Genomic DNA, 22,398 nt, shown 5'->3' with positions numbered 1-22,398 from the left:
TTTTAAGAGTCAATCCCATTGATGGGTCTGGAGTCACGCATAAATAAAACTGAATGTGTAAGGACAGCAGATTTCCTTCCCAGAAGGACATTAGTAAATTAGATGGGTTTTTAACAAGTTAAATAAGACTTTTTAAATTCCAGATTTAATTATTCCTAGAATGTAAATTCTCCAACTGCTTTGATGGACTTTGAACTGATGTCTCTAAAAGTTAGTCCAGAACTCCTACTGCCAATCCATCCGTTCAGCTGCCAAATCTTTCATTATAATAGTTTGTATTCCACAAACGTGGTTGGAAATTTTCAGAAACCTAAGTATTACCATTGTTATTCACTCAGCCTTTTTAATCCCTTCCAAGATTGGGGAGCAGTAGTAGACCAACAGTGGCAGTTCCCCGATGTTAGCCAATGTCGTGTTTCAGCTTTGTCCCAAATATTTACAAGGTGGCTGGGAATTTTGTTCAGAGAATACTTCAGCACCAGTTCGTAGACATCAAACCCCATGACTTGGAACAAAGCAAAGTTAAATTTCAAAGCACCAAAACCTTTTAAAATGGATCTAATTATATATTATAGTTCCAAGATGGAATGCTTTGCAAGTCCCTTCCAAAGGGAATAGATTTTGGAATATTACATGTGGGCTTCATGGAAGCTGCTGATCCCTGGGTTCTAGAAGTCTTGGTCTGCTTACTAACCTTTGGCCAGTGATATGCTGGGAGAGAAAGGGTAGGTTAAAAAGGTAATTCCTGCATGCGAAGAAAGTCTTTAGTGTAAGATCTTGAAGGAATGTCAGGTACGTACTATGAAATATACTTCGATTTGGACTGGTTTTTAATTTCTCTTTGTGTTAAGTCGTTGTTTTCTGTGCATGGATCCAGAATGTCCTGGAGTATTTTGAGTAGTTTATTTTTCTCGATTGTTTTGTATTGTTTGTCCTGAGAGTGAGTATGACACCCAATTCTCCCACTCAAATTCTCCAAACTCATTTTTAATCCCAATGTTTACTTCTAATGGTTCTATATTTTAAGATGGCCCTGCACTATGTTTGAACAAATGGAAGTGAACTATTTACTGAGATATTCCTGGATGTTCTGAAGTAATTTGATTTTCAATGCATTTGGTCTCTTTATAACTTCATTGATGGGACAAGGTATGACTGACTGCAGGCTGCTTTGTAACCGCACTGCAAGCAAACATTTTGTGTGACTTTGATAATCTTTGTGGTCCAGTTGGATGAACACTTGCCTCTTGCTTCCAGTTTAGTCTGTGCAGCTCTTTAACGTAACCATTGTTAGAACAGAAGTGAACACAGTTTGCATATTGGAGCATTTGCTTCAAGGTCCTTCTTGGGCTTGTTCCGTGACTCTCACCTGCTTTCACATCCTATCCTGGGCTGGCAGCTTTTAATTTCAGACAGGGTAAAGAAGATAACAATATTGTCTTTAGATGTTGCCTGGAATGGAGGGCTGTAGTTATGAGAGACTGGATAGGCAGGGTTTGTTCTCACTGGAACACAAGAGGCTGAGGGGTGAGAAGTTTATAAAATTATTGGGGGGGCATAGATAGGATAGATATTCAGAGTCTTTCTCCCAGGCCAGGGGAGTCTAGAACCAGAGGGCACAGGTTTAAGGAGAGAGGAATGAAATTTGAAGGAGAGATCTGAGGGGTAAGTTTTTCACACAGAGGATGGAGCTGCCAGAGGTGGTAGTCGAGGCAGATACAACGACAACATTTAAAAGGCACTTAGGTAGGAAAGGCGTAGAGGGATATGAGCCTAATGCAGGTAAATGGGATTAGTGTAGAGAGGCATCAGGGTCAGCATGGACGAGATGATCTGAAAGGGTTCCTTTCTGTGCTGTACGATTCTCTGACCCTACCTGGCTGAATTTGTTAACCAACACAGGCATATGGCAGAGAGCCTTGGGAAATAAAGCTAAGTGCCACTGCTCATTTCAGATTTTCTTCACTAAATGATTGGTTTAACCCCAGGCAGCCACGGCACTGAAGACAGTGGATTGTGAGAATAAGTCAAATTAATCAGTCGTCATTCGAGAATAACACGCTTGGATGTTAACATATTTAATAAGAAAAATGATTAGGACAGAAGATGAAATAGAAGAAAGGCAGAGAATAAAAATAGTCTGGAAGTCACACAAGGATGCTGAAGTATTCCTATGGGACTTGGTAAAGTCTGTGAAAGGTAACAGTGGTGTCATTGGACAGCAGAAGGATGAAATTGCAGTGTGGAGAGAGGTTAATTCGTTCGTCTCCCCAAGGGGGAAAGTGTTAACTTTTTTCATTTTGAGCCTCATCGAAAACAAGTGGGTTGCACTGCAGCAAAGGCAGGTCTGGATTGGACTGCTGGTCCCCTGGAGTGATAAGGCAGAAAGTCATCCATAGACAAACAACCCTTTAAAGTTCTGATTTTTTTATTATCTTCTCTGCCATTGCAGTTTGCCTTGTGCTTAAATGTCACTGAGAGCAGAAACTCCAACTTCCAAATTATTTTTGAAGATCTATCCACCTCATGAAGTAAATATGTCAGCTATCAGTCACAACTGAATGTTCTGGCTTTTCAGAAAACTTCTCCAGTAACACACCAATATCTATCCAGAATAACAGATGTTATTCTTGGTGCACAGAATTACCTAACCAGCCAAAAGTGGATGGGCTGGACCTTAAATGGAGAAAAGTTGGACCAACTCTTTCATGGTGTGCACATCCACCAACTCACATTTATGATCTTTGCTGTGAGCCTAGGTGCTTAAGTAGATAACCCAGAAGAATTTCTTCTGTTGGAATCTCCAGCATCCAGGTGGTCTGTCCTGATTTTAAGTCTCTCCATCAGCTGAAGAAAATTCCTTTACAGCAGTTGATCATAACCCTGACAGTCCTAGGTGTCAATGAACGTTTTTATCTTTATTGAACTGCTGTAAAGGAATTTTCTTTGTAATGTGGAGACAAATTCCAAAGGTCAACAGTTCGTCCCATGGTTGCCTAATATTTTATCCTCCTGCCTGTTCTTCACCCAGCTCACCCTCTCCCTCCCCCAAATCCTCTCTGTGCTCCCAACAATTTTCTGCAAGGTCACTAGGGGAGCACTAGGGAAGCCAAGATATTATAACAGATAGGCATAGGTAGTTTGTACGGTTGTTGTGCAATGCATCGATGACTGTTTCAGTCATTGTAAATATCAGCAGCTACTGAACAGGAGTGGCACTTCTCCGTGAACGAAAATGGAACAAGACTAGGTGTGGGCAAGTTTTGGGGTGGTACAGAAACTGCCAATATGTTTCCCCAACCTTGTCCACTCATATCTTGTGATCTCCGAGGCAGCATCTCATTGAATGCCTTCTAGAAAACTAAATACACTGCATCTACTGGTTCCCCTTTATCCACACTGTTTGTTGCACCCTCAAAGGACTCAAGCAAACTTGTCAAGCTTTATTTCCCTTTCATGAAATCACATTGAGTCTGGTTGGTTGTGTTATGATCTGATTTTACCTCCGTCGTAATGGATTTCAGCATGTTCCCAGTGTTAGGTTAACTGGCTATGATTGGGATCTTGAGTCCTATCTTGGCCAATCAAAAGTATTCGGGCCAAGTGGATTGGGATGAGGGGCAGAGGAGAGCAAGAGCCATAAGTGCAGTTGGAGAGGGAAGGTGATGCTAGGTACTGTGGTGGGTGGGGTTAGTTGGCGAAGGATGACAAGGTACTTATCTAAGTGGTGTTCCAGTCCAGCACTGTACTGTGAAAGCTTGGTTGTCCCAGAATGACCAGCAACAATTGCTCCTGGGATTCATTCCCCTGGCATCTGTTGTCATTCAGTGCACAAATTAAATCAATGCAGAATCTGCGTTACACTACAAGTGTAATCACACCAGCAAAGTGTCCAGTTAAACTTCATGACTGATATGAACCTAACCTGAAATTTTCATTAGCACAGTTCACTGTGTCCAAATGTTCACTGTAATCCTTTAGGCCAACATGTTTGAGACACAAGAGACTGCAGATGCTGGAATCTGGAGCAAAAAACAAACTTCTGGAGGAACTCAGCAGGTCAGGCAGCATCTGTGGAGGTAAAGGGTTGAGACCCTGCATCAGTCCCGAACCGTCAACAATCCTTATGTCTTCACAGATGCTGCTTGACCCGCTGAGTTCCTCCAGAAGTTTGTTTTTTGTTTTTAGGCCAACATGTTTTATTGGAAATGGTACATGGGGGAAAAGACAGAGGGAATCAGAGAATAACGTTGCTTATTTGGTTCTGGCTTGTGTTGCTCAAAGAAGTAAAATAGAAGCAATTCTACAGGGTTGCCAGGAGTCTCGATTACCCTGTCCTTTCATTCAATGAGGTGTGTAGAAGCGGCCAACTGTTTGTGTGAAAATAGAGTAAAATACCTTTAAAATATTAATAAGATTCAATCTGAAATCAATAATAAAGCCTTCCTATCCCAATTTGCTGCCCAAGTAAGATTTGCTTAGTATTTGTTTTGATCATTCAAACAACCAGGTTCCTTGTAAGGGCAGGATTGGTTTTGTTTAAACATCATACCAGGTTTTCTTATTACTTTAGTGTCTTTTGTTGTTTTTTGTTCTGTTTTGTCTCAGTTTTTGAGGAGCCTTTTCCTTTCTTTTTTATCATTTTTCTTTTTGTTTTATTGCTTTTATCCTCTTCCCTCCCATTGTTTTTTAATTCCTTCCTCTACTGCACCTGCCTGCAATAGAACCATCAGCCCCACCTCAAAATGTAAAGTGCAGCAGTCCCAGTTCCACCAGCATTCTGGTAAGTTGGTGGCCACCGCCACCAGAGAGTCAAAATGGCGAGCTGGCAAAGTACAGTATCAGGTACCAAGCGGTGGAGGGAGAGGACACGCAGATCCACGAGGTGACGGACATTCCGCCAAAGACCACGCAGCTGCGGCTAGAGGCCCTGTCGAAATGGACTAAGTACCGGGTGACTGTAATCGCACACACGATGGTGGGACCAGGCCCGGAGAGCGAACCCGTAATCGTTCGCACAGATGAAGATGGTAAGTCAGATCAACTGTTTTGTCTGTATTTCAATATTTGATGTTAAGACCTTCCTGGAGGTCACTAAGTCTCATTCTATCTTACATATCATCCCCGTAAAACCCAGAAAATTGCAAGTAACTTTCAGGAAAGTTTGAACTTCCAAAAGGAATCATTATTACTGAGGTAACACACTGGAGAAAATGAATCAGGCTGCTCATTTATCTTTCTCTTTAATTACCATAAATATTTCCCAATGTGGTCTTTAGTCCCCACACAGTTAGGTCTTCTGGCTGAGAAAACTGTTTCAACATCTCTGCAAAAACTTCCTGCTGAGGATATTTTTAATGATGTGATATAGCTGTCCAGGAGAGAGCATTTTATGGGTAGAAATATGTCCTTAATTATTGGTAGCAGCTGTGCATTGAAACCGGTTTCCAAAATTCATTGACTTCAATAGAGTGAGTTTTGGACTTGGAGTGGAGTTTGCAGCAGATATCACATTGTGTGTTTAGAACCACCAGCTACAGACACATTTTTTTATCCTGAAACTTTCTCTTATCCACTTTATTTCTGCAACATTTTCAGAGGAAATGTTCACAGAACTGTTCTCAGGGAAGGGAAATTGGTGTCCTTTGATGTAAGGGATCCGTAGATAGAGTGGGATGGGATCAACTATAGAATGATTAAAAATAAACACAAAGTGCTGGCAATGTTCAGCAGGTCAGGTGGCATCAGAAGGTCTTTTTGCTTTTTTGTTGCAGAATAATTAAACTTGGATTCACCAAAAAAATGAGGAAGGTTTGGAGAAATATCTTTATCTAGGGAGGCTTATGACAGGGAGTAGGCCAGGTAGAAACTATTGTAGTACTTCAGGGAAGGGAGGTGAACCTTACAATGGAACTAGGAGAACAGAGTAAGGTGATTTTGTTTTGTGCTGTGGCAAAGTGCAGTGCAGATGCCAAGTTATCCGAATTGCCCCTCTCTATCTGCAAATGTTACAGGACCCCTGACTTCACAACTTTCACTAGAAAATGAAAAAAAAAATTCAGAATGATTTGAGGTGAGGATGAGGTAAAATTGATGGAGTTTCATTGGTGCCAAGCCGGGTAGTTTCAGTAACCAAAAAAATGGAGATGAAGAACCTGTAGCACTGTGGTCATCCAAAGAAAAGTGAAGTTATAGTTTAGCACAATTTGTAGCAGTAAACTTAACAAAAACCATTTTGGGATAATTCCAGCTCAATTATCACAGTATATAATTACAAAAAGAGAATAATCACAGAGCAGATTGAAATAAAAACTTAAGGGGGGAATTATAAACTAGAATAATAGCAAGAGATTTAGTTGACATTTAGAACACTGTTATTGAATGATTATATTCCATTTAAACAAACAAAGCTCAGTTTGTTTGCTTCTCTGACAAACGCAGTTCATTGCCGCCTGTGGAATATCCTTTTAAAATAGATGAGCAAAGAAAAAGGCCATGTTGAATGGCCTTGTAGTCGCTATGGAAATTCTTGCCTTTTTCAGAACTGTCTTGCTTTCAAAAAGCTCAGTCGAGTTTGCTGATCGATTGTAAGCCTTTGTAAGACCACTTCAAAATATGGTCCAATGAACAGGAAAGACCATCACTATTGGTCTCCTTCTGTGGTCTTTATAAATAATAGTTAGGTTCTAACGTGAAGATAGCATTGCTGAAGGTTCCATTCTGGTTTGCCAGATGTATTGCTGAAGGTTATCTTGTGAAGGTCATCTTCCTACAGCTCTGTTCCACTGGTGAACTTCTCTCCCTCTCCGTCTCCCTCTCTCCTGTTAATGGGATGCATAGTTTTCCTGGGCTTACTGGAGGTTACATTCTGTTGAGGCTCATAGCAACAATTTCACAGTCCCATCATTTCTACAGACCATTATAAAGGAAATGTGGAATAAATAGATGACTCCTTGAGAGGCCCCGGACTTTGTCTATATTCCCAATAGTTTTCCTAACTTCCACTTCTTGCTGCTCTGCCTCCAACTCTCTAAGTACAGGGACCTGCTGCCTGGCAACCAGCTCTGTGCTGGGCCACACTGTTCGGTAATCAACTGCCCACATGGGATCTCTTTCCAGAGTGGAACTGTTACCCGGGGTGGATGGATGATTGTAAATGTTGCTTCATTTATTTCTATTTACACTTTAGGTCTTAATGATCCCTTAAAGGAAAAAAATATAATAAAAATGTAGTTTTAAAATAGGGAAGGGTGAACGTTTTAATTCCCGCAGCTGTTAGAGCTACTGCCTCGCAGTGTCAGAGACCTGGGTTCGATCCCGACCATTGGTGCTCTCTGTGTTGAGTTTGTAGGTTTCCGCCAGGTGCTCCAGTTTCCTCCCACGTTCCAAAGACGTGTGGGCTGGTAGGTTAAAATTGGCCTCTGTAAGTTGCCCTGAGTATGTAGGTGAGTGGTGGAGTAAGAATATGCCGGGGGGTTATGTGGATTAAAGGAATGTGGGAGGATTAAAAAAAAAAGCTGGGATTAATATAGAATGGGTGGTCGATGTTGGATGTGGATTCGAAAGGCCCATTTTCCTTGCTGTGCCCCTGTGTGGCTCCCCTCACTGAGTCTGAGGGTAAAGCAGCAGACAGATAATGCACTGCAATGCAAATTGTAAAATAGACACGAGGTTAGTGGATCAAAAGGGGAGTTGGTGGGCGTGCCTGAAAGAGAATAAGATAACATATCTTTATTAGTCACATGTACATCGAAACTCACAGTGAAATGCATCTTTTGCGTAGAGTGTTCTGGGGGTCAGCCCGCAAGTGTCGCCGCGCTTCTGGCGCCAACATAACATGCCCACAACTTCCTAACCCGTACGTCTTTAGAATGTGGGAGGAAACTGGAGCACCCGGAGGAAACCCACGTCAACACAGGGAGAATGTACAAACTCCTTACAGACAGCGGCTGGATTTGAACCTGGGTCGCTGGTGCTGTAATAGCGTTACGCTAACCGCTACACTACAGGGAAGTAAGGAGAGGAAGACTGGGACTGATGGGATGGCTGCCCTGGGAGCCACCATGGACCCAATTGTCAAATGGAACCTTTCTGTGTCACTACAAGATAGGATGTAGCTCAGTTGTTGAATGCACTACCCATTGTGAAAGTAGTCCATTTCAGCAAGGCCGTAGGTTTAGTTCTCGACCCTCTTGTGTTTCTCAACTATGACTGGATCAGATCTAAAAACATCTTCCTGATTGTTACGCAGTGTATGACTCCCGGGTGAGGAGAGCAGGGCTCTGATTCCAAAAACCTCTTGCACTTGGTTTATCTACCATTCTTCACAGATGGAACATGACAAATGTTCACTGGCCAGACACCAGAGCCAAAGCCAACCACTGTCGCCATCTTCAGGGCAGCAAAACGAGACAGGAAAATGTAAAGAATATTGAAAGAAACTAAAAGCAGGCATAGTAGTAATCATCCCGTATCATGAAACAGTCTCCGTTGAGCCTCCACCAAAACTGGTAGCTAACAGTACTCCAAATTATTCCCAACATATCCAATATGGCCAGTTTTTTAACAGGGGTCAAGACCTAAAAGAGATCCATGAAACAGAATTAGCATTTGGTGGAAGGCTGTGAATCTTATGCCTTGTTTTGTAGTTTTCCTATGTGAACGTTATAACTAGAAGCAGGAGTGGTATTGATTGGATAACTCATGGCTGAACTTAAGTTGTAATGAATCTTGTCATTTAAGATAAATACATTGTGGATATGTTGCTGAATAATTTGTTCTGTTAATTTTCACTTATTGGTCATCTTCTCTCACTAAGTTATTTCTCTCATATCCTCCCATTTTCTATTTGCACGATGTGTTCTTTTGACACCTGGCCTTACGTGCAATAGGTTTCCATTTGTCCTCATTAATAATTGAGCTTTGAACTACCACAGTTTTCTCTACACTTCAGGGCTCCTTGCTAATATACCCTCACATCTTTTTAAAAACCTTCAGAGCCGTCTGTAGCCCTTCGAGCCTCTTTAGTCATTAATCAAGATCATGGCTGATCTTCTACCTTAGTCCCATTTTCCTCTTGTATCCGCGTATCCCTTGATTCCCTTAATATTCAGTAATCCATCGTTCTTTGTTTCAAGTGGACTCAATGACCAAAGATTCACCACACTTTGTGTGAAGAAATTTCTCATCTCAGTCCTAAGTGGCCTACTCCCTATTTTAAAACTGGGCCCCTTGTTTCTAGAGTTCTCAGCCAAGGAAAACATCGTCCCTGAATCCAGCTGTTGAATTTTGTATGTTTCATTAAGATCTCTTATTCTTCTAAACTCTGGAACATAGGGCCAGCTTATACAAGCTTTCCAAATGTAGCAAGCCTACCATCCCAGAAAACAATCCAGTGAATCTTCACTGCACTCTCTCTATGACAAATATGTTCTTTACTTAAGTAAATTTACATCTTTATTTAAATTTACCAATTTAAAGAGACCAAAACTATACACAATCCTCCAAATACATTCTCACCAAGACCCTGTAAAATTGCAGTAAGATTTCTTTATTTCTATTCAAATCCTCTCATAATACAGGCCAACATACATTTACCTTCCCATTTGTTTGCTGCACCTGCATGTTGACATTCAGAGACTTGTGTACAAGAACACCTAGGTCTCGCTGTATAAAAAACTTTCTGTATTGTGCACCACTGTGGATAACTTCACACTTTTCCATGTTATTGCCCACTCACTCATATTGCCTTGAAGCTTCTTTACATATCTTCCCTACTCACAACCCCATCTAGTTATGTATCATCAACAAATTTGGACCTCTCAGTCAGATCATTCATATCGATCATGAATAGTTGGACCAAAGGCATCAATCCCTCCAGCGACCAGTTAGTCACAGCCTGCCAGTCTGAGAAAGATCCATTTATCCCCACTCTTTGCTTTCTGACCAATAACCAATTCTCAATCCATCCCCCCAATCTTGTGTGCCCAACCTTGTTGACCGACCTCTCCGTTGTGGGACCTTATCAAAAGCCTTCTGAAAATCCAAGTAAACCACCTGCACAGGTTGCCCTCCTGTCTACTCTTCTAGTTACATCCCCAAAGAACTCCCACAGATTAGTCAAATATGATTTTCCTCATGCTAACTCTACTTGATCTTATTTTCAAGGTATTCTGTTGTTACGGCCTTCAATATAAATTCCAGCATTTTCCCTGCTACTAATGTTGTAGTTCCCTGTTTTCTTCCTCCATTCTTAAACAGTGGGCTCAGATTTGTTAAACCCCACCCCCAATCCACGGGACAACTCCAGAATCTATGGAATTTAAGAAGGTGATAACCAGCGCACTAACTATCCAATAGCCACCTCTTTCAAAACTCTGAGGTTTGCATTATATTTCACTATCTCTAAAGCCACCTCTTCCAAAACTCCAGTAGTTCCATTATTCCCATTATAGTTCATATTTCCAATTATTATTTCTATTGTGCCTCCTACCAGGAGCAAGATGGTGCCTAGTTGCCAACTTTCTGTTGGCTTCCATAATTATTGCCTTGAAGTTAGCTGGTGCCATTTGCAGACTGAGTGTGGTCCAGCCCTATTTCTGATCCCAACTAGATCAGACCTGAGAGATTTTTGACCTCTCAGGTCTGATCTAGTTCCATTCCATAATAAGGTTGAGTTTTGCTGGTCCTGAAGCTTCTCTATAATTCTGATGTTTAATTGGAATGGGACTATTAACTTACTGTGGCAGAGAAAATAGATAAAGATAGGAAGTACTGGAAACACTCAGCAGGTCAGGCAGAAACTGTGGAGAGAGAAACGGAGTAAAAGTTTTAGGTCAAAGACCTTTATTCAGAACTAGAACTCCCATTCCCAATGCTGATGAATGGTCTTTAACTGAACCATTAACTGTGTTCCTTTGTCTACCACTGCGGCTGAGTATTTCCAGGTTTTTTTTATTTTAGATTTCTCTCATCAACAGTATTCATTAATAAAATATGTACGGACACATTCGTATGGGTCTTCCGCAGGGCTCTCTGTTATTCCTGATGTACTTTGGAGTTAGGAAGACCATTTGGCCTTTTGGTAAAGTGGTAACTGACTCCAAACTTGTCTACATTGGAATTGGTTTATTATTGTCACATGTACTGAGATACAGTGAAAACTTACAGTCATCTTATTTACAAAGAGGCGGCATTTTTCCTTTCTGATGCCCTGCCCGTTATTCCTGCAGTGCCCAGTGCTCCCCCTCGTAAAGTGGAGGTTGCAGCTTTAAACTCCACCGCCTTGAAGGTAATATGGCGGTCTCCCGTCCCGAACAAACAACATGGCCAGATCCGGGGCTACCAGGTGCACTACGTGGAAGTGGAGGATGGAGAGGCCAGGGGACGGCCGCTGATAAAGGACATCATGTTGGCCGACGCACAGGTTAGGAAGCAAACTGAAGAGTGGTGGTGGTTGGTACGACCATTGCAGAAACAGTTGTAAGTTGATGGTAGGGAGTCGCACACGAGTTAGTAATTAACTGTGCATATAACACAGAAAGAACTGTGTAGATAGTCCACTGTTTCTGTGAAACCTCCTGTTTAGATTTAGTACCAAAAGCTTGCGGGTAAGACGTCAGGGAGATATGGATGAGGAGAAGTTTGCTTATTAACGAAATTGCTATGGTCTCCCATGCACTGTCAGAAATGGATGCAGAGTCAAGATCACATTTTTGAAAGGGAATTGTATGGATGTGCATATATACAGGGCCTGAGAGAACACCACAGGGCGGTGGGAGTAATTGTGTCCAGTAGTAGGTTCATTCAGTCTCCTTGCTGTGCTTTATGTTTTAGTGGTGAGGTGATTGTGTGCTTATAGAGTTGCAAGATACATAGATTGGTTAGTAGTGGAATCAGGTAAAGCAGAATCCCATTACCAGGTCAGAATACAGCACGTTTCAGGGTAAGTTGCCTATCCAACCTAATAACCTAAAGGCAAGGTCCAGAGCTCATTAAACTTATCCGTTTGGACAGAGTGAAATTATCAATCCCGGTCAGCACCTGCTTAATGCAGAATGCTTCTGTTTACCCTCTGTCACCAAGGTATTTGCCAGGACACAAAACGTGGACAAGCCGAGCCTCCCTAGCTAATGATCCAGTGAGAAAGTGAGGGGGAAATCCCATCCCTCCTGGGTTCCGTTGACTCTGAATCAGGAAGTCACACAATCAAAGTACAGGCTGAAAGTTGAGGCCATAATTTGGGCCTGTCTGTCAGAGGTTTGATGTCTGTTCCAGAATTCCCACAGCACCAGACAACAGGAAGTTGTCCTTGTGTCCCAGCTGACTTTCCCTCAAGTGGAATCAGTAAAAGTAGATAAACTGGTCATATGTTTTATTACTGTTTGTGGGATCATCCTTTGTACAAAATGGTTGCTGTAGAACGACAAATCAATAGTCATTAAATGTCAAAGTAATCTATTGTATGTTAAGTAGTTCGAGATGTTTGAGAGATATGTGAGGAGATGTACTGTAATATAAATGCAAACCTGTCTTTGTTTAATACTAAGCATGCTGACTCCTCGCCCAACAGCTAAGGTGGTGTCACATGACGCACTCTACACTGACACTGTTGTCATTCAATAAGCTTGTAAAAATGTGCAAATTCCAGTGGAGACATGATTCTCGTGCAAACTCTGATGGTTGCATACCAGGGTACACATACATGAGTGCTTCCTTTATATCACACCAGTCTTCCATTTTCCTGCAAAATTGTATGGTTAGTGTAGTAGTTGGTTGTTTTCTGCCAAATGCCAGGAGTTGACCATAACTTAATAGGAATTGACTATAGCATCTTTCAGATCCACAGCCTCAAAGAGTTTCACAGCCACTGAACTACTTTCAAAGTGCTGTCACTGTTGCAATGGAGGGTATGTGACAGCAAACTGCAGTGCAAATCCAATCCAGTTAATTACTGCCAGAACAGTCCACCCTCAATCATCAGCAAACTCATAGAAGGTTTCATTGACGGCACTTTCTCACCGATAACCTGCTCATTAACGTCCAGTATAAGTTCAACAAGATCGCTCGGCTCCAGACCCCATCAACTCTTGGAACAAAAATGAACCAAATTGCAGAGTTCCAGAGGTGAGGTGAGAGTGACTGACCCTGGCATCAAGACAGTATCTAAGTCTGGCATCAAGGAGCCTGGTAAGACAAAAGTCAATGTGCATCAAGGGGAAACCATTCTAATGGTTGTATTTATGCCTTGAAGAGGAAGATGGTTGGGCTTATTGAAGGTCAATCATCACAGCCCTAGGACATCGCTGCAGGAGTTCTCCAGGGCAGTGTCCAAGACCCAACCATCTTCAGCTGCTGCTTCAATGAACATCATAAGGTCAGAAGTGGGAATGTTCACTGATGGTTGCACAATGTTCAATTCCATTCTCCACTCCTCTTCAAAAATGAAATAGTCCAGGGAGACATAAGAGACTGCAGATGCTGGAATCTGGAGCAAAAAACAAGCTGCTGGAAGAATTCAGCAGGTCAAGCAGCATCTGTGAAGGGAAATGGACAGTCAGTGTTTCTGGTCAAGACCCCTCATCTGGACAGGTCATCTATGTCCAGACACAGAAAGACCTGAACGTGCTCACGTGGACTGAGAAGTCACAAGTAACATTCACACCACACAGATGCCAAGCAATGACCAGGGAAAATCTAACCACCTAACATTACCATCAAGAAGTCACCCTTCTGGAACCACTATTGACCGGAAACTGGACTAGCCATACGAATACTGAACCTACAGAAACCGGTCAGAGGCTTGGCATAGTGCAGTGAGTTGCTCACCTTGTGACACCTCAGATCCACTGGTTACAAGGCACAGGTCAGAAGGGTAATGGAATACTCTTCACTTGTCTAGTTGGGTGCAGCTTCAACAACACTGAGGAACCTCGACACCATTCAGGACACAGCAATCTGCTTGTTTGACATCTCATTAATTCTGACCATACATTGGCTCCACTACTGGTACAACATGGCTGCAGCCTGAACCATCCACAAGATGCACTGCAGTTACTTGGCTAGACTATTCCGACACAAACCTGTGAACTCTTCTACCTAGAAGGACAAGGGTGGCAGTTGCATGAGAGCACCACCACCAGCAGGTTCCCCTTGAAGTCATACAACATTCTGACTAGGAAACACTTGTTGCTCCTTCATCAGTTCTGGATCTAAATCCCGGAACTCCCTACCCAACAGCTTTGTGGGAGCACCTTGACGAGAAGACTCCAGTGGTTGAAGAAGATGGCTTGCCACCACTGTCTCCAGTGCAGTTGGGGATGGACTACAAATGCTGGCCTTGTCAGTGATGCCCACATCCTGAATAGGTAAAAAGAAGTGCATATTCCATTTAACAGCAGTGTGATAATGATATGGGAGTCTGTTTAATTGTTAACTACGGAAGAGGTTCTGGCCAGAATGCCAGGGATAACTCCTCTTGTCCTTCAAAATGATATCTACCTTGTACAGCAAGATGGTACCTTGGTTTGAACATCTCAGCCAGAACAAAACACCCCAGGGAGAGTAGTGTTCACTCCGTACAATATTAATGCAGATAGATTTGTGTACTCCAGTCTCTGGAGTGGGACTTGAACTCATCATCTTCTATCTGTGTTACCCACTATACCACAGGTGATAATGAGCCTGGAACCTTCCACTGTGTAGCATTCCAAAGAACCAAGTCACTTCTCATTTATTCCTATTATATAAATTTGAATAAACCAAACCCTTTCCTATTCTCTTCCCCTGCATGGAATTCCAATGGACCAACCACCTTTCCTTCAGCTTTGTCTACACCTATATACTGCAATTTGTGAACTTCTTCAGGTGCAGACAAGCAATTCAGCATAAAATAGTACTAGCATATGGTTAAATGGTCATCACACTAACTGTAATCAATTGAATGAAACTCCAGCTGCAGACAAAATCTAATCACTTGTGTGTAATGCTATTTGTGTGCAATGTCTTGTATTGTTTGGTTTAGATTTAATCACTAAATGAATGATTAAATGGGCCATGCTATAGCCTTGCAAATTGGTGATTTCTATCTCCAGTTTTTCAAGATCTCATTGTCGGGGCTTTTTAAGCTGCATTTGTTAGACAAGCATGTCCTATCAGAGTCAGCTGTTTGTTGTCATTCCACCTGTGTCAGTATCTGCCCACTAAATTATATTGAATCCCACAGATTTACAGCACTGGTTATTTGGCCTTCACATCCCTTAGTTACCTTCCCCTCACATGCACCAAACCAATGTTTAATTGTGTCTGTTTCAGCCTTTCTGTATGTTCAAACACTCTTGAGTTCTCAACACTTTTGATGTAAAGATGTTCCTCAGATTCGTCATTCAACCTTTTATGGGGGTCATTTATTTATTATGAACCTCATTCTAAGTACACCCAAAGACACAAACTGTCACATATAGCCTTTCAAATTACTTCTTAACAAAGCCCTCCACTTCATTTGTTTTCCAGGTAATGGGTCCCAAACTGAGAATAGAATTAGAGAAAGTTTATTCCTTGGAATGTTGGAGAATGAGGGGCAACCTTACAGAAGTGTTTAAGATTATGAGAGGCATAGATAAGGTGGATGGTAGCAGTCTTTTCCCTAGGGTAGGGGAGTCCAAAATTAGGGGGCATAGATCTAGGGTGAGAGGGGAAAGATTTAAAAGGGACCTGAGGGGCAACTTTTTCATGCAGGGGGAGGTGAGTATGTGGAACGAGCTGCCAGAGGAAGTGGTTGAGGCAGGTGCAATGGTATCACTTAAGAAGTATGTGGGTAGGTACGTGGTGGGGCGGGGCCTGGAGGGATATGGGCCGAACGCAGGATATTGGGACTAGCTGGGTGGACAGTGTGGTCGGCATAGACTGGTTGGGCTGAAAGGCCTGTATCCGTGCTGTATTGCTCTGTGACTCTAAAGTTTGTGACACGTTTATGACATCTTGCCCAATGTGCCCATGCTGGTAAAGAAAGAGGGCTTCAACTTAATCACATGCTCCAGCACTGTTGCCATCACCCTGCACATTATGTGTCTTCAGCACACATCCAAGTGTTGTATCAATGGGCAGAGAGTTCCAGACCGCTACTACCTTCTGGGTGGAAAAGAAAATCCTTTAGTCCTTCAACCAAACATTTAAATCCATGCCTACCATGCTAAGGGAAACAAGTCCTTTTCTATTTATTCTGTTTAACTCCCTCATAATTTTATACACCTCATTTAAAACTCCCTTCAGTTTCCTCTGTCCAAAAGAAAACCATCCCAACCCATTTCCTTGCAGCACAAAAGGCCCATGGCAACTCCCCGAGCAATCCCATCACTCCCATTCCCCCACTTATTTCCCTGTCATCTGTTCTCTCTCAGATGTCTCTTCTCTTACCACCCACCTGCATCAGGAGTAATTTACAGCAGCCATTTAATCTACCAACCAGCACACCTTCCCTGATGTTGAGCTAAACTGGAGCACCCATGGGAAAACCACGTGGTCACAGGGATAGTGTGTAAACTGCACATGGACAACACCCGAGGTCGGAATCGAACCCGGATCACTGGAATTGTCCAGCAGCAGCCCTACCTGCTTGCACCACTGTGCTACTCTGTTCAATCTTTCCCTGTTGCTATAGTTGTCCAATCCTGGCAATACCCTCATAAACTTCCTCTGCACCCTCTCCACTATAATCACATCTGTCCTGTAATGGGATGATCAGAGTTGTACAGAGCATTCAAGTTGTGATCTAACTAGTGTGACAGAAAGGTCTAGTGTAACCTACCTGTGTAACCTCATAATCTAACCCAATTGTTACATCCTTTCGGTTCTTGATAATGTCCTTGGAACCCTAAGTTTACTGCAATCGAAGTAATGAAGGAGGGCTTGTAGAATCAGACCTTCCAATTACTTGGTTCAAAAGTCTAAATGTACCAACCATATGAAATGAGAAGTGGTAGCCAAAGTAAACTGTAGGAGTTCACACTCCTAGTTTAGGTTTGTCAACCAAGAGAAGATCTCATCTAATTTAGATGATGGTCAACAGCTCTAGATTTTCCAATCGTTGAAAGAGATGGAGAGAAAGTGCCTTTAACCTCATTGTTCACATTAACATGTGCTCCTGGCTCACAAAGCTGTGTGGAGAGCCGAAATCAGAAGTCCACAGAAAAATCATAGAATCTTGAATCTTCTGATGCTTCCATTGCAACATACTTCAAACAATTCACTGGATCTACAGCAAGCTGTCTGTGAGTTGGATCACTGAATGCACAGCCACCATTATGGCTCAGTGACAGTGGATATGGAACCAAACCACTCATGGAAACACCCAAATCAATCAATGCATGTGGATTTGACTGGACTCAGCTCCTCTGACAATAGGGGGCAGATGTCATCACTTGGCACAATGCTGTTTTTTGGGAATGGTGATTTAAAAATACCAGCCCTACACCCCATTATTATTGAGTGGTTTCAGTTGAAGATGTGTGTAGACACTTGTGATTGTATACACGGTAGCATGCCTGAGTGTGAACAACTGTATATCTGAATGTATTTGTGTGTGGATCTGCTTATGAAGAACACATGATAGTGTGTCACATGCATGTGTCCATGGATGCCAAAATTGGGCTCAATTGTGCCTCTCCTCCCACCCCTAAGTTGCCTATCCCAGATACTTACCCCACCACCACCAACCACTCCCTCCCTCCCTGCCATCCCTGCCTTTATACTTGACTATATAACCTGGTAATGTTCTCCATGGACCAAGGTCTATCAGCATGGCTAGAAGACTAAATGCAAGTCCATATCGTATGGGAAACAGTAGAGGAAATAGAGAAATCTTAGAAGCTATTGTTAAGTTTTTGCCACGTCGGGAACAGCTTTATACAGACTCATTGCTCTTGGGAATGTGTAGACCAAAGGGCTGAAATTAATCTCCAATGACAGTAAATTGCAGCTCATTTCACCTCCTTCCGTATTTTCTTTTGATTAGCCATTGCCTGTTTTGAGTTGTTGCTGAAGATTAGTTCCACTCCCAAAGTTTTTGGAGGATGCCCTTGGCCTTGGCTATCTGAGCAGGATTTCAGCCTGACACCAAGCCCAGGCAGAGTTCTAACACACTGAAATAAAATCAGAAAATGCCAGAAACACTCAGCAGGTCAGGCAGCATCTGTGGAGGGGGCAACAGTTAACATTTCAGGTCTAAGCCTTTTTGTCCGAACTGGGAAAGAGAGAAAACAAGTTAATTTTCAGCTGCAGATAATTTTATTTTGTCCTCTACAACTGGAAACTTACTTTTCTCTCTACCCAAAGCCGACAAAACCTCGGACCTGAAGCATTGACTGTTTCTGTCTCCACAGCTGCTGCCTGTCCTGCTGAGTATTTCAAGGACTTTCTACTTTTATTTCAGATTTCCAGCATCTGCAGTTTTATTTTTGATTTTCATTCTGATACGTTGGCTCAGCCCTCCTCCCTTAGGAGTCAGCTTTCCCATTGTGGTGCCTGCTTTCTGTTATGGACCTTAAAGGGCTGCATGTACTTCCAATGAAAACCACCATAGATGCCTCAAAGCTCTTCCTTCGTCCTTGATTCTATTTGTGTTTTTCTCTTTTTCTTGCTGTCCTCCTGTTGCTCAGTGGGAGACTGACGACACTGCAGAATATGTGAGTAAACTTCCTACTCCTCTGTGCTCCCTTGTGTTATTATACTCCTGCGGAGTCCTGTTTCTCGATGTACAGAAAAGCCACAAATATTTGCTTACTGATTTTTGCATGGCCTGGGAGCTTGCTGTTTGCTGTATTTTGTTTTCTTTTCTTGGGATGGGAGAGTTTCCTTTTACAGTATTTAGTCCTGGTATTTTCAACCTGGTTTGAGCCGGGATTGTTCAGAACAAAGGACACAGGGAAGATTTAATTCTGGTGTATAAGATAATGAGAGGTTTTGACAGGATGAAAAATTAGGAACTTATCTCCCCCAGCAGAGAGATTTGACAAATCTCAATTTGACAAACCTCAAGCCTCAATTGCAAAAGCACTAGATTTGAAATAATTGGAGGGGTGTTGAGAAAAGTAATCCACTCAACAAATGGTGAAACAGAGACAAGTGGAGAGGGTCTGGAACTCACGACTTTTAAGGGTGGTGGAGGCAGAAGCCCCCCCCCCCTTCATGTTTCTAAGTATGATGAAGACTTGAAGAGCCAAAGTCTGCAGGGCCATGGATCAAGAGGTGGGATGTGGGATTAATTTACAATCCATTTTGAACTAGTGTGCACAAGGTGGGTCAAAGTGCCTCCTTCTGTACTATACATCTCTATGATCCCAGCATTTCAAGTCTTGAGTTAGGGTATCCTTCCCATTGCCACCTGCCAGGGATGCTTTGTATATCATGCACGAGAAAGCGGGAGTCAGCTAACCACACAGGCATGTACCCTTCAAATCAAAGCCACCACAGATACCTCAGAGCTTTTCCCACTGGCATCTTACCCAGTCGGTTCAAAAGAAATGGGTCTCTTGGGAACAGAGTCTACTGAGTGGTGGACATAGCTCCCACCTGAAGTAATTTCAACAGAATCCAAAAATCAATATGAGGCAGGTTCTGCCTTGCCTTCTGGAATGGTGTCTCTGTGGAAGGATTCTGCTCTGAGCTTTTATTTACACCTTTTGTGTTCCATGATTTGAGGGGGTTCATTTTATGCATGGGACTGTTTAAATTCGTTGAATGTGACTAAATTGGATTCCTATTATGTTCTAAGCTGAAACGATATGTTTCCAATGATAGGAGATGATCATCTCTGGGCTGCAGCCAGAAACAACGTACTCCATCACTGTGGCAGCCTACACAACAAAAGGCGATGGTGTACGCAGCAGGTCAAAACTTGTGGTCACCAAAGGTTCAGGTCAGTCTCCTGTCTTAATATTTGACTTGAAGTAGTGAAGGGCAGTATAAGTGGGGACCACTTGCACTGAACATCTTATTTTCCAGAGAGAGAGACACAAGAGACTACAGCTGTTGGAGCAACACACAAAAAGCTGGAGGAACTCAGCAGGTCAGGCAGTATCTATGGTTCAGATGAAGGGTCTCGACCTGAAACTGACTATCCATTTCCCTCCATAAATGCTGCCTGACCTGCTGAGTTGCTCCAGCTGTTTGTGTGTTGCATCTTATTTTCTGTTTTCCCCCTTCTGCATTCCTTGCTCAGATGACATGTTGTGCGGTTCACCTGCTGATTCCCTCAGGTGAAAAGTCTCCCTTGAAGAGATACCTTGTTCTTGTTAGCTCTCTGTACATTCACACTAGACAGTGTTGAAGACCAGGAGCTAATTTCCCCATCCTTTTCCCGGGGGGTTTAATGCTGATTTTTACTGCTGATACCATCATCCCAGGTGCTGAGCTTGGTCAGTTTGAACCTGGGTTCTTTTCCTGCATGGTTCGGTCATATACTGCCTTAACCCATTCACCAACGTATAGCATGAATCTTTCTGATCAACAGATATTCCTACAATTAGAGTCACAGAGTCATACAGCACAGAAACAGGCCCTTCAGCCCAAATGGTCCATGCCAACCAAGATGCCCATCTAAGCTAGTCCCATTTGCCCACGTTTGACCCATGTCCCTCTAAACCTTTCCTATCCATGTACTTGTCCAAGTACCTTTTAAATATTGTTAATGTACCTGCCTCAACCACTTCCTCTGGCAGCTCTTTCCATATACTGACCACTCTCTGGGTGAAAAAGTTGCCCCTCAAGTTCTAATTAAAAGTCTCCCCCCTCACCTTAAACTAGTCCTTGATTCCATTCCCCAACCCTGGGGAAAAGACTGTGTGCATTTACCCTGTCTATGCCCCTCATGATTTTATATGCCTCTATAAGGTCACCCCTCATTCTCCTATACCCCACTGAATAAGGTCCTAGCCTGCCCAGCCTCCCTCTATAACTCAATCCCTTGGGTCCTGGCAACATCCTTGTAAATCTTTCCTGCACTCTTTACAGCTTACTGCCTCAAAACTTGTTGTTAAGCACAATTGCTAAATGCCTGAAAGAAAAATCGAAGTTGAGATACTGAACATAAGATGGATAAATATTACTGATGCCTCAAGTCGGAGCGAGAAGACAGAGAACACGTCAACATTTTCTACCTTAAATTAAATTTTGTATTTGCTTCCAAGAACGTGGATACTATGAAGGAAATTATTGCCCTGCAATTGTCTCTAGAGAAGGGATATTTGCTTGTCAACCTTTCCTGAGGAATTGCATTTCCTTTCTATTTTTCCGGCTGGAGAGAGGCTGGTGTTACTGCCCTATTTCTAGATTTGGAGAGGTAGTTAAGATAAGATAAGATAAGATCATTATTAGTCACATGTACATCGAAACACACAGTGAAATACATCTTTTGCGTAGTGATTTTGGGGGGCAGCCCGCAAGTGTCGCCACGCTTCCGGCGCCAACGTAGCATGCCCATAACTTCCTAACCTGTACGTCTTTGGAATGTGGGAGGAAACTGGAGCACCCGGAGGAAACCCACACAGACACGGGGAGAACGTACAAACTCCTTACAGACAGTGGCCAGATTTGAACCCGGGTCTCTGGCGCTGTAAAGCATTATGCTAAACACTATGGTACTGTGTATTATTGCATGCCATAGTTTACCTGCTTATTAATAAACCAAGGAGGAGTCTGCTGTATTGATCCATTATAGATAAACCTGAAGGCATTGAGTGGGCGGGTATGTGGGGAAGGGTGATAAGTAAGTAGCTTTAAATTTTGTTTGCCGCGGGCAGAATCCATAAGAGCACTGGATTGACAGCTGGACAGCTGTTCACATGTGCATAATACAAGTGAGCAGTGAATCCCTATAATTTATAGAGCTGTGAAAGAGGGTCTCTGTGACACAGCTTGCAAATGTTCCACAGGAGCAAGCAGATCTCTTTAATGGAGTGGAGAGAGAAGATGTCGGATGTTGCAGTTTTAGAATGTAGACTTAATCTTCAGAAGATCTTTGAACATCAAGTAAAGGAACATTACCCATAAAATCACCATCTGATGTTAGGTGATGTATGCCTAATGCATTCATTTGACGGTCATCTGATAAATGGCAGCACTCGCTCAGTTAAAATAAACAGATTAATGCCCACATTAAAACAGTGGACAGAAGAATCTCACAACAGCATGCTAAGCAGTCACCAGTTAGAACTGTCAATGATAATTTCTAGCTGACAGACCTTATCCTACCTGCTGTGTTGGCTGCTAATTGGCATGGAGCCAATTAATTCAAATCATTTTATGCCATCAGCCTCCAGCAGCAGCAGAAATACTTACCTCACTTTCGCTGGCTTTCATCCATAACCTTCTTCCCCTCACCTCTCCCTAAGGATGCTTCATGAC

General features: G+C 42.6%; 1 protein-coding gene across 1 annotated transcript in view; it reads left to right on the top strand.

Moving 5' to 3' along the window:
* The window catches only part of LOC127582347 (receptor-type tyrosine-protein phosphatase delta-like), a 439,637-nt gene that overhangs the window by 310,171 nt on the left and 107,068 nt on the right, over positions 1–22,398 (top strand). Inside the window, exons 11-14 of the mRNA XM_052037503.1 lie at positions 4,725–5,030; positions 11,232–11,425; positions 18,654–18,680; positions 19,795–19,912. Of these exons, the coding sequence (XP_051893463.1) occupies positions 4,725–5,030; positions 11,232–11,425; positions 18,654–18,680; positions 19,795–19,912 (645 nt within the window). The remainder of the gene's footprint in view (positions 1–4,724; positions 5,031–11,231; positions 11,426–18,653; positions 18,681–19,794; positions 19,913–22,398) is intronic.

The sequence above is a fragment of the Pristis pectinata genome, chromosome 24 (genome assembly GCF_009764475.1).
Source record: "Pristis pectinata isolate sPriPec2 chromosome 24, sPriPec2.1.pri, whole genome shotgun sequence".
Lineage (NCBI taxonomy): Eukaryota > Metazoa > Chordata > Chondrichthyes > Rhinopristiformes > Pristidae > Pristis > Pristis pectinata.
This window is presented reverse-complemented; position numbering and strand designations above follow the sequence as displayed.